General features: G+C 37.2%; 1 protein-coding gene across 1 annotated transcript in view; it reads right to left on the reverse strand.

Moving 5' to 3' along the window:
• Positions 1–13740, reverse strand: part of LOC106868937 (uncharacterized) — a 100421-nt gene that overhangs the window by 49898 nt on the left and 36783 nt on the right. Inside the window, exon 2 of the mRNA XM_014914411.3 lies at positions 3424–3572. Within this exon, the coding sequence (XP_014769897.1) occupies positions 3424–3545 (122 nt within the window). The 5' untranslated portion in view covers positions 3546–3572. The remainder of the gene's footprint in view (positions 1–3423; positions 3573–13740) is intronic.

Consider the following 13740-nt stretch of genomic DNA (forward strand, 5'->3'; position numbering starts at 1 on the left):
AAGTATTGTGGTCGATTCATTCGACTAAAATTCTTTAAGGCGGTGCTCCAGCATGACCACAGTCAAGTGACTGAAACAAGTAAAAGATAAAAGATAAAACTTCCCAGTTTGCTGTTAATTCGATTTTTTAAGAACTTTTTCTTAAAATCAGGATGCTGGATCGTTATTGCACCATGGCTTGAGAATTTGAGCGCTTTCTTCAACTTTGCCCGCTGTTTGTTCTAAGCGGAAGGCATAAATTCTTCCACCTATCAAAGTGGAAGTGGCTCAAAGCAATATGTAGTCGGAAGGTTTATTAGAAGAGAGAAAGCAAAAGAAAAAGAGAGGTTGGAATATCGCAGTAGAAGCAGTGGTTATTTTAGGCTACTAAAGTGGAAACTGTGGCTGTTGCTGCGTCTGTTTCAGGCGCATCACGAGTCTTATGTCTAAAAATACCCAGAGCTGAAGCAAATGAGATCGTCTTGTCTTGAGAGTTCCTAGTGCAAGGAGGCCATATGTGATATAGCGGCATCAAGAAATCTAGGTCTCTCCCCTTTAAGCATAAGACCGACCAGAGGCTTTAGGCAGCATCAGCAGTAGCGATTTTACTAATTTGTTACGTTACAGTAGGGTAGAGATATTTGAAAAGTTGGAAATTTTCGTAGAGAGTATAAAAAGAAACAAAAGGGGCAAATAAAAGAATGAATCCAGATCAAAAGCAGGAAAGAGTCTGGAAGCCCTTCAAGTAGAGGTTTTCTGAACCCCCCCCCCCCCCCCAGATAACCTGTATGTCTGTTGAACGACCTGAAAGAAACAATGATTAAGGACATGGGACTGAATATATAGACACCTAATTAATAGACTATTGTTAGACAGCCTGGATATAACTTTCCAGGTGCCTAGCTACAGGCCCATCAACTATTTTGGTTAATTTTGGCTCTTGTCGCCGTCTCGTAACCTCCTTAGAGCGATGCCAGTTACCACACCAATTGCCTATCAACAGCTAAATTCCAGTTAAGAAAATGACGCACAAGCCATCTCGTCTTAATTAACACCAAGAATACTCACAGTATTAAGTTGCAATACCGACACCAAAAGAAAAAAAGTAACCAGATTTACAGGGTGCTCAGGGTCCTATATATGTGGCGGTTGCTCAGACGTACAGGCTGAGCAACACATACATACATGCATGCATACATACATACATACATACAGACAGACAGACAGGCATACACACATACATACATACAGACGGTGACAAGAGCCAAAATTAATCAAAATAAATTGATGGGCCTGCAGCTAAACTTAAGGAATGGTATATCCATGCTGTCTAACAGCGACGTAGGGAGCTGCACGGACTTGTTTGCTCCAGATCTTCAGGTTGGCAAAAACTGGGACGAGGTAACGAGCAAAGAGGTTAGTTTCACTCTCAAATGGGCCAAAAGGAAGCTGACCCTGCAGCATCGAGCAGAAGTAATGGAAGCCTAGATTGCCACCGTCATCTATTACGCATGACCGTCGTGCCTAGACTCAGTTCATATCTGGTCACACTGGAGTATCCGCACCTTGCCTTTGTGGAAGAGATGCTTTCCACTTGTCAGACGGTCCATCTGCTGTTAAAACTAACTATGTGGGTAACTGGACATGTAGTGGTTAATAGTATGCTAGCATGCACAGCTTCAGTACTAACTTGACGGGGAACAGGTGTGATGTCGTCGCTTGATAAACGATGATCGAGAGCGGGCATTTGGCATATGAAATGTCATCAAGCGCTCACAATCTTCTACCAGTCGAACAATGCGATCGGCATAAATTCTACAATGGCGTTCTGCAGAGAAGGTGATGACGTTCATGAAGAAACTCTATGTGTCAACGAAAATCAACTGGTTGGTCTGTTTTGGTAGATTTTTTATCCTGGGCCCATGGATAATTTCCAGAAAATCCTGGCCTGGCAGTACTACCGAAGAGCATCGCTAGTTCGAAATAACGTTTACAAGCACGGAAAAGCAGTGAGCCGAGTCTTCCCGAAATGTGCACAGAATGATGAAATCATTCTTGACCTCTTGCTCAGTGCTTGAGTATTGCTCACTTATGGAGCTATCTCGTGCATTTTCGTCAATCGTGGAGTGGTCACAATGGTGGTACCACTCATATAAACAGGTACATCCCTCAATACAAATATGTGAATAACGTAGATTTTAAAAAGACAAACGGAAAAAAGAAGACTAAGACTTACAACAAGCAGATACAATAAACATTATAAATGGGAAAAAATAATGAACTTGTTAAAAACAATAATACTAGCGAGGTTATGCGCAAAGAATATTTAGGTTTAGGTCGACTTGAAGAATAAAAGACGTGGGAGAAATGTGTTGTTAAGCCGGACAGCACGTTTTTGCTCGGGCAACAAGTACAGAAACAAACAAGGAAGAGCATAGCAAGTCTTTGTGTAGCTTGACTGTGCGGCAAGAAGCTACTAAAATGAAGACGATGAGCTGGCAGAAACGTTAGCACGCCGGGCGAAATGCTTAGCGGTATTTCGTCTGCCGTTATGTTCTGAGTTCAAATTCCGCCGGGGTCGACTTTGCCTTTCATCCTTTCGGGGTCGATAAATAAAGTACCAGTTATGCACTGGGGACGATGTAATCGACTTAATCCCTTTGTCTGTCCTTGTTTGTCCCCTCTATGTTTAGCCCCTTGTGGACAATAAAGAAATAAGAAGCTACTAAAATGAGCGAGACTTCTCATAACTATAGCTTCTTTCCACACCTTTTTGCCAGCTTGGTGGGTTTCCACCAGCGTTTTATTTACCTGTTTTTCATGAATATTTGTTTTGTATATTTTCAATTATTGTATGTTTTATATAATTATCCTTTTATTCTCTTTAACTTATATCAAAATTTTAACATGCCCAATTATTTACTGCATGGCCGCTCTCATTACCGCCATTTCTTTTTATAACACTCCAACCCTTTATTCTTGCTACCCTTCGCGTTTGAAACTTCTATGTATAATGTGCTCTAATTGTGTGTATGAAAGATCATCAGGGCCAATAACAAAGAAATGATTACTATCATTGTTGTTGCTGTTGTTGGACGCACTTTACATTCTGAGTTCAAGTTCTGTTGAAGTCGATTTTGCCTTTCATCGTTTCGGAGTCGATAAAATAAGTACCAGTTGAGCACTAGAGTCGATGTAATCGACTAGTCCCTTTCCTTAAATTTCAGGCCTTGTGCCTATAGTAGAGAAAATTATTATGGTTGTTAGTAAGGCGATGAGCTGGTAGAATCGTTAGCAGGTAGGACAAAACGCTTTGCGGCATTTCATCTGGCTTTACGTTCGGAGTTCAAATTCCACCACGGTCGACTTTGTAATAGACCCTCACCCAAAATTTTAGGCTGTATTGTTGTTGCTGTTATGTAAATTTAAGAATATAATACCTACCGACAGTCTATTTTCCTCTTCATTCCTGGACTACTCTGTTCACTGATATGAACTGTGAGGAGAAGGATTGCAATCGTCCATACCAAACACTTCTGGTATGTTTTGTTGCACAGTTGTAACATTGTTCTGGATCTATAGTAAACTTGCTTCTGCAATGAAACAATAATATGCAATGTTAGATTCATGTTTAATTATATTATTTAGTCGAGTTGAAGATAACATGTGATAACAATGTAAGTTAATTAAAATTACACCTGTACAAGATTAATGAATTAATTCTTGTGAAGGAAGCCTACTACGATATTTTGATAAAAAGTTTAAAAATCTAACTGTGGAACATGTAGAAGTCTTCGTTAAATGCAAAGACAACTCTGGACTGTTTTATTTAAACTTTTCAGTGAAGTACTGTCTTACCGGTACTGCAACACCTGAAATTTGAATAAACATTATTAGGTGATGGAGGAGGGGGAATTTTTCAGGTTCAGATTTATAAGTATGGTCATCTTGTTTTTCTTTCTGAAAACAAGAATTATGCCACAACTTGGACAAAAGTCATGTACGCATCCAAGGTCAACAGCGATATTTAAGGTTAATGAGAATGTCTAAAGTTAATAAAAGTGTTCAAAGGACGTTCCGTGTTTAAAATTATAGGTAATATATCGATGGCCTTGAATAAAGGATTGTGTATCACTCCACTTGTACCAGTTACAGATGTGATGATAGACTCATTCGTTAACTGATTTATTCAACAACTATTTATTTATTTATTTAAAAAAAAACTTTTTAGATTGCTTCTGTACAACATTATAGTCACTTGGTAGACTTATGTTGCTACTTAGTATTCTTATTACCATGGAGAAATATGCCAGGCTTATATTCCAAATGGTGATCTACCTGTATCATAAAGTTCCATAATATTTTTCACATTGTTATTTTTAAGATTGGGAGAGGTTACTATAAGTACACCGGATCTTTTTCTTGAATAATGTGAAATGTTGTGGTTAAGTATATATAGAATAACTTTATAATGTTATTGTGTCTCCAAAGTAGACATGTGGTGAAGCTGGTGAAAGACATCGTAGAATACAATATGCTTTATTGTTTCTGGAAATATCCAACACAAGATTTATGAATATTTTTTTCGATATATCTCGTGGTGATGGCCTGCTCTTCTGCCGGGGATGATTTTGCTTCGGTAGTCCTCTTCAGAATCTGGCGAAAACGTTACCGTGCCAGAAAAAAAATGCCCAGCAGTATTTTTTCTGCTCTAATTACCAGTTGAGCACTGGGGCCGGGTCGATATAATCGAGTTCCTCTTCTCCTTAAAATTGCTGACCTTCTGCGAAAATAAGCATAAGATTTGCTGTTCATCTTTCAACGGTCGATAATATAAGCACCAGTAATATACAAGAATCGACACTATCAACTAAAACTCCTAAATAACGGTCTCAATAATTAAATAAATTCGTCCTTTTGTGATTAGAAGTTTATCTATATCTACAATTTATGTCGATTTTATCTTATTGAGACAAAAGAGAAATACAGACAGACAGACAGATAGATAGATAGGGAGAAAGAGAGAGATAGAGAGAGGGAGAGGGGGAGAGAAACGAGAGGGAGAGATGGATAAATAGAAAAAAATGAGTAGATATAAACTGGTCATGTGGGCATCGTATGGAACTATCCTGCGCATTAATCTTTTGTTCAGATTCACAGCGGTCGTAGGCATAATTGCATTTTGTAACAATTATTTTAGTTTTCCTCAATCTCGGTAGATGCAGAGGAATATCTGATAGCGTGTTACTTCATATGAATTAACCTGACAAAGTTAGTTAAGATATGAGATATTCTGGTAATGTTAATTAAGACAGTAACGATGTATTAAGATAGAAATAATGTTATGTAATATATAAGGTGGAAGCGCAATGGCCCAGTGGTTAGGGCAGTGGACTTGCGGTCGGAGGATCGCGGTTTCGATTCCCAGACCGGGCGTTGTGAGTGTTTATTGAGCGAAAACACTTAAAGCTCCACGAGGCTCCGGCAGGGGGTGGTGGCGACCCCTGTTATACCCCAACTTCCTCTCGCTCTTTTTTCCTGTTTCTTGAGTAACGCTGCGATAGACTGGCGTCCCGTCCAACTGGGAGAAACACATACGCCATAGAAACCGGGAAACCAGGCCCCTGAGCCTGGCTAGGCTTTGAAAGGGCGACATTTTAATATATGAGGTAACAGCGGAAAAGTAAAAGTGACATAAATTAGATATAAGGTAACAGTGACATAAATTAGATATAAGGTAACAGTGACATAAATTAGATATAATCTAGCAATGTTACCTAAGATTTAGACAATATGTCAATGTTATCTGGTAGTGTTACCTAAGATATAGATAATCTGGGATTATTACCAAAAATAAAGTTAGACACAGCGCATACCTGATTATTGCCATCACCAATGATGGTAATAATCCGATAGTGTTAACTCTGACGAAGATCATCTGAAACTGTTACCTGAGGTAGAGTTAGTTTGTGAGAGTTACCTAAGACGGAGGGAGATAATGAGCCAGTTTTAATCAGAGAATTACTTTAAAATGCGACTAAACCAATTGTGTTAATCAATATAGAGGTAATCTGGCTGTTAACTAAGAGTATTACTTATGATGCAATTAATCTAGGACTAGTTATAGATAATCTGTTAGTGTTATCTAAGATGGAGGTAATCTATCTGTGTTACCTACAATATAGAGTTAATCTGAGCTGGCTAAATAAGAAATAAGACAGATTATATGAGGTTATTATGCATTATAGATTCATTATGACAGTATAACTTCAGAAAAAAATTGCTGCATGTTACTTTAGAGATGATAGAAGTCTGTTTCTATGATAGAGATAATCTAGGATTATTACTTAATATATAGATAATCTTGTAGCGTAACTAGAGAAAGAAATATGGGAATGTTGTCTGAGTTATAGATAATCTCGGGGTGTTATTGTCTGGAAGTGTTATCTAAAACTGCTACCTATGATGGTGATAATAAAAAAGTGCTATTTATAAAAATATTCTGGCAGTGTAACCCAAGACTGACACAATTATCTGAGAGTATTATCTGAGAAAGAGATAATTTAGTATCTCTGAGATAATTCTGGAATAATCTATGAGTGTGTTACTTAAGACAGCAATAATCAAGTGTTACTTAGCATAGATGTATTACGGAAGTGTTAAGAGAATGATAATTTCAAAATGTCGACGAAAGCTAGGGATTATCATAGTGTCAAGAATTATAACGGTAATCTAAGAGTTTTATTTTTGAAGGAGATAATCTGGGAATGTTGCCTGAGGTAATGGTACTCTAAGACTGTTACTTAAGGTATGTGCAAATTTTATCTAAGACAGAGATGAGATGGTACTCCTACGTTAGATAGAGAAATTTATTTTATTGTTAATTAAAATAATGATAAACCAGTAATAAAAGCTGTGATAATCTGCGACTGGTATCCGAGACTGAGTGATTTACCTCAAACAGAAAATATTTGACATAGTTTTGCAGTATCACAAAGTAATACCTTGCTTAATAATTGAGAGCGTGTTACTTGAGATAAAGATAACCATCGTGTGTTTCCTCGTTTGGAAATAATCTTAGAAAACCACCAAACATTGATATAATCTGTGAATGTTATCTGAGAAAGAGAGAGTAAGAGAGAGAGAGAGAGAGAAAGAGGAGGAGAGGGAGTGAGGGAGTGAGGAAGAGATGTGGAGAGGGAGTACTTGGAGCCTTAATTCAGATAACGATAATATGCGAGTGTTAAATATTTGATGATTTTGTAGCCTTACCTACATATTCTGAGAGTGTTACCTAACATAAAATATAATTTGATAATATTATAAGATAATAATAATTGGAGAAGTTACCTAAAATAAAGTTAATCTAGAAGTGCTAGAGAGTTAATTTGCTAGAGTTTCCTAAGATATAAACTGATATTTTACTCACGCAATAGATTATCAGGTAGTTAATCAGAGTACATTATGGATAATCTGTAAGTTTTAAGATAATTCATAGACAATCTTACCTAAGATATAAAACGTTGCTCAAGATACTTGTAATTTAACACTGTTATCCAAGACAGAGTTAATGTTGTCAGTTTTACCTGGGATGGAGAAAATGTAGGAGTTTTAAGATGACCAAAGCTTACTAAGTGTATTCCGGTTGACGGAAACTGTAAGAAGTCCAGTGTTTGTAAAATATGTGGAGCCTAATTCCTCAACTAGCCTTAAAATATATATATATATATATATATATATATATATATATATATATATATATATATATATATATATATATATATATATATATATATATATATGTATATATATATATATATATATATATATATATATATATATATATATATATATATATATATATTCTTTTACTTGTTTCAGTCATTTGACTGCACTCATGCTGGAGCACCATATATACAGATATAGTTTTTCCTGTTCGTATATCTGTCCGGATGTTTTGTTGTCGTCTGTTGCGTTCTTGTTCCATTTTGGGGATTTATATATACATAAATATGTACATATATATTTATATATACATATAGCGTATGTACACTTTTGCTCACCATGTAAGTACGCATGTATCTAAATTCTTTACGACATTTTAACTCTTTTTTTAGTCCTCCTCATACTTTCATCTTTATTTCCTCTTTTCTTTCCTCGCTCCCTCTCTCTCTCTCACATTTCTTGACTTTCTCTTTCTTTAATCTACCTACTTCTCCTTGTTTATCTCCCTTGTGCTTTCTCTATGTCCCTTTGATTCTCTCTTTCCCAATTTCCCCCTAATTCTTCTACCCGTCTGACCCCTACCTCTCTCCTTTCATTCCATGTGACTGGTGTTCGGCCAAGCATGATCTTTCTTGACCTGATTGCTGTACACGAAGTATCTCTTATATTCCTGTATCATGACTTTCATCTCTTATGTTCGTCTATGTTTCTGCCTCAAGACCTTCACTCCACACATGCCAACTCAATTTAATTCATCTCTATCAGTCGAAAGAAACCTGTTGTTGTTTTCTTGTTGTTTGTATTTGTATAACATTTTCTCCGTTTTAATTTGTCGTTTTTTTTGTTTTGGTTGTCGTACACATTCGCTTACTTTTTCCCAAAATATTTAATGCTCTTAGCTTAGATTTGTGCGGCCAGCAAGATTTGAACAGTCTCAAGTGTAACAGGCCGAAATGTAAAGATAATTTGGAAACTTGACTGACGAGAGAAAACTACGAATGACCCGTCCTTGTTTTTTACTGTCCGTCTTTTTGTTGACTTTCTTGTCCGTCTTTGTATCGTCTATCTCTCCGGATGTTTTATTGTCCTCTATTGCATTTTTGTTCCATTTATATATATATATATATATATATATATATATATATAAATTTAGATTTTATTCGCATACATAGTAACCCTAGTTGTTAACCATGAACTGTAAAATAACTTTTTTCAGCTTATCGAACCTCGATATGGGAAAAAATTACAACCTTCTACGCCAATAAACTACTATTGTTCCTGAAAGCCGTTTTTATGTCTTCTAGATACTGCTCGAAGCTTACTAACTTCCTACACCTGGATCCTTGGACCTTACATTTACGTATCATTATAATGATATGTGTGTGTGTGTGTGTGTGTGTGAGAGAGAGAGAGAGAGAGAGAGAGAGATTGTGTTTGGCCCTCCACGCCGCTTGACAACAAGTTTTGGATTGTTTGCGTCCTCGTAAGCAGGTTGGAATAAGAGAACCAAGAGAATAAATATCGTGTTTTAAAGAAATAAGTTGAGATAAATTGGGAGTAGATATAAATGATAATGCAATTTCACTTGAGGTACAAATAATCTGCTAGTTTTACCTGAGATATAGATAGCTAGGGACTATCACATACGATAAAAATATTAGTTTCAAATGTTAAAACAATGCCAGTAATTTCCGGGGGAAGATGTATGTTGTCTTAAGCTACTGTTATCTAGCCCCTTCGGATGATCTCTACTTAACCGCTACTCGACTGCTACTCAACACTCCTACCACGGCCAGACTACCTCTATTTATATGTCTTGGGAGATCCTACTTCTTCGATGTATAAATCCATTACCAGTATCGACACCGAAAGGATGAAAGACAAAGTCAACCTCGGCAAAATTTGAACTCAGAACGTAGAGACGGACAAAATATCGCTAAGCATTTTGCCCAGTGTGCTAATGACTCTGCCTGTTCATCTCCATATATATGTTAGAAATATTGCCGGAGCGTTATTTCAGGGTCTTCAAGTGCTTTAGTCTATCACATTGATCTCAATATTTATGAAAAATATATGGAACCTAATTCCTCTTAGTAAAAGCCTGAAAAGATTCGTGAAGGAATCATTTAAATGCATGAATGTTTCCTCTTAAAAAATGTTTTTATGGAAAATACTGATGTATTTTCCTATGGAAATATTAATAATTTTCTAACACCTCTTTTACGCGTTCATGAGAATTAACAATCTATAAAACTACAAGAAAATATATTAAAAAAAACTAAAAGTATTATATTTCTATGAAGACTTGTTGCTTGAATGAATTTAGATTTTCGGATTATCAAACCATTATTTTGCGCTTCTATTTTCAATAGAAACATCCATATTTTGTTAAGATATATTTCAAACAATTTACTGACGAGATATATGGTTAACTTCATATTTTGTGTTTCTATATTCTGTAAAATCTCAACAAATTATATTCTCGAAATAATTTCACTTAAATTGTCAAAATAGAGAAGACTGAATAATTTGCTTAAAAGCCTATAAACATACATACACACACACACACACACACACAAACACGCAAACACACACATCAGATTGCTGTGTTGAACTGATTTAATGTATAGTAAATAAGTTACGTAGCTCCCATCTAGCTTCATATTATACTCCCACGTAGACATCTGCACACGCGTGCTCATACACACACAGATAAACGGTTCATTGACAGAATGGGTTAAAACTTATAGATATATTCTTTCGTACAGTAAAGCTTATATATATATATATATATATATATATATATATATATATATATATATATATATATATATATACACACACATATGTATATATATATATATATATATATATATATTTATATTCATATATATAATACACATATATGTATCATAATCATCATCATCATTTAACGTCCGCTTTCCATGCTATCATGGGTTGGACGATTTGACTGAGGACTGGCGAACCAGATGGCTGCACCAGGCTCCAATCTGATCTGGCAGAGTTTCTACAGTTGGATGCCCTTCCTAACGCCAACCACTCTGAGAGTGTAGTGAGTTCTTTTACGTGCCACCAGCACGAGAGCCAGTCTGGCGGTACTAGCAACGGCTACGCTCAAATGGTGTTTTTATGTGCCATCTGCACAGGAGTCAGTCCAGCGGCGCTGGCAACAACCTCGCTCGAATGTTTTGTTCACATGCCACCGGCACAAGTGCCAGTAAGGTGACGCTGGTAACGATCACGCTCAAATGGTGCTTTTTACGTACTACCGGCACGACGGAAGCCAGACAGCTCCTCTGGCAGTGATCCCGCTCTGATGGTGTTGTTAGCAATCCACTAGCGCGGGTGCCAGTCATCGAATTTGGTTCAGTTACGATTTCATTTGCCCCAACAGGTCTACGCAAGCAGAGTTTAGTGTCCAATGAAGGAAGGTTGGTATGGGTGCCAGTCGTTGAATTTGGTTCGATTTCGATTTCACTTGCCTCAACAGGCCTTCGCACGCAGGGATTTATGTCCAAAGAAGGAAAGGTACGCATAAGTGGGCTAGCTACACCCCTGGCAAAGGCCACGGGTTATGGTCTTACTTGTCTTGCCGGGTCTTCTCACGCACATCATATTTCCAAAGATCTCGGTCTCTAGTCATTGCCTCAGCGAAGCCTAATGTTCGAAGGTCGTGCTTCACCACCTCATCCCAGGTCGTCCTGGGTCTACCTCTTCCACAGGTACCCTCAACCGCTAGGCTGTGGCACTTTTTCACACAGCTATCCTCATCCATTCTCGCCAAATGACTATACCAGCGCAATCGTCTCTCTGATGCTTCTTAGGTCCACCTATATATATGTGTGTGTTTATATATATTTATATATATAATGTATGTTTATAAATATGTATAAATATAATATATGTATATATATATATATATAAATACTCATTTACACTTTTACCTGTTTCAGTCATTTGCTGGAGCACCGCCTTTATAGTCGACCAAATCGACCCCAGTGCTTTTTCTTTGTAAGCCTAGTACTTATTCTATCGGTCTCTTTTACCGAACCGCTAAGTTACGGGGACGCAAACGCAAACGATGCTGGGGGGGGGGATAAACAAACACACACACACACACACACACACACACACACACACACACACACACACATATATATATATATATACGACGTGCTTCTTCTAGTTTCCGTCTACCAAATCCACTCACAAGGCTTTGGTCGACCCGAGGCTATAGTAGAAGACACTTGCCCAAGGTGCCACGCAGTGAAACTGAACGCGGGACCATGTGGTTGGTAAGCAAGCTACTTACCACACAGCCACTCCAGCACCTATATACATATATATATATATATATGATTCATTATTAAAATTATACTTAGTAAACCATGCAATTCCTTGGGATTCCCATTCGTAGAGTGGAGACGGGGATTATTCAGATGCTTGAGAAACTATCAGGCTTTAATTGCTGATATAAATATTCACTATCTCACTGTCTTCCAGCCAACGTTGAGTACTTTCTCTCAGTGTGGAACACTAAAGTAACACACGTATGTGCCCAAGATATGATGTGTGTCATAATAGCTCTCTTATGACTCAATCTCCAATTGAAGGGCAAAAAGAAAAGAATGTACGTATATGTGTGTGTCTGTGGACGTGTATGCATATACATGCGTGCGAGTGTATATATCTATGTGCGCTTCTATGTGTGTGCATATTTGTATGTGTGTGTATATTTGTATGTGTGTGTATACGCATGAGCTTGTATTTGTTATGTATGTGTATTATATGTGCATATATGTATATCTGTGTACCTACCTACCTACCTACATACATACATACATACATACATACACACACACACACACACATACACACACACACACGCACACACACACACACACACACACACACACATACTCTTTTACTCTTTTACTTGTTTCAGTCATTTGATTGTGGCTATGCTGGAGCACCACCTTTAGTCGAGCAAATCGACCCCAGAACTTATTCTTTGGAAGCCTAGTACTTATTCTATCGGTCTCTTTTGCCGAACCGCTAAGTTACGGGGACGTAAACACACCAGCATCGGTTGTCAAGCGATGTTGGGGGGGGGGACAAACACAGACACGCAAACATATACACACACATACATATATATACATATACACGACCGGTTTCTTTCAGTTTCCGTCTACCAAATCCACTCACAAGGCTTTGGTCGGTCCGAGGTTATAGTAGAAGACACTTGCCCAAGGTGCCACGCAGTGGGACTGAACCCGGAACCATGTGGTTATATGTATATATATATATATATATATATATATATATATATATATATATATATATATATATATATATATATATATATATATATATATATATATATACCCATAAATAAGCATGGCTGTGTAGCTAAGAAGTACTTTTGCAGGTACATGATTTAGCGTTCAGTCTCATTGCGCAGTACCTTAGGCAAGTGTCTTCTTCGATAGCTCCAATGTCTAGTCAATAAATGTGGTAGACGGAAACTTTGAGGAAGCACGTCGTATGTGTGCGTGTGTACATACATATGTGTGTTTGTGTTGTCTCCATAACCATTTGATAAATGGTGTTGATTTGCTTACATCCCTGTAGCTTAGCGGTTCGTACAAAATCACCTATAGACTAAGAAGCAAACTAAAAAAAAAAATATGAATATTGGTCGACTAAATCGTTCAAGGTGGTGCATAATCGCCTGGCATTCGATAAGCTTGAGCAAATTTATATACGTTTTCCAAGATAAGTCTAATTCTTTTGGAAGAAAAGAAACTCTATACATATCCCAAATTGTAACCAAAACCCCCAGCTCTTATGAACGTATATAACATACAGAAAATAACACTACTAGATACCGCGCACAACCTACGTAAAGCTCTTTCAATACAGTGAAAATAAGAGCACCACAACAAGCCACAGAACATACCCGGGGTACGCAGAGCTGCACTCAGTAGTGCAGTGAAAGCACGTGATAAAAAT

This window comes from Octopus bimaculoides, chromosome 7 (assembly GCF_046866305.1).
Source record: "Octopus bimaculoides isolate indiv1 chromosome 7, ASM4686630v1, whole genome shotgun sequence".
Lineage (NCBI taxonomy): Eukaryota > Metazoa > Mollusca > Cephalopoda > Octopoda > Octopodidae > Octopus > Octopus bimaculoides.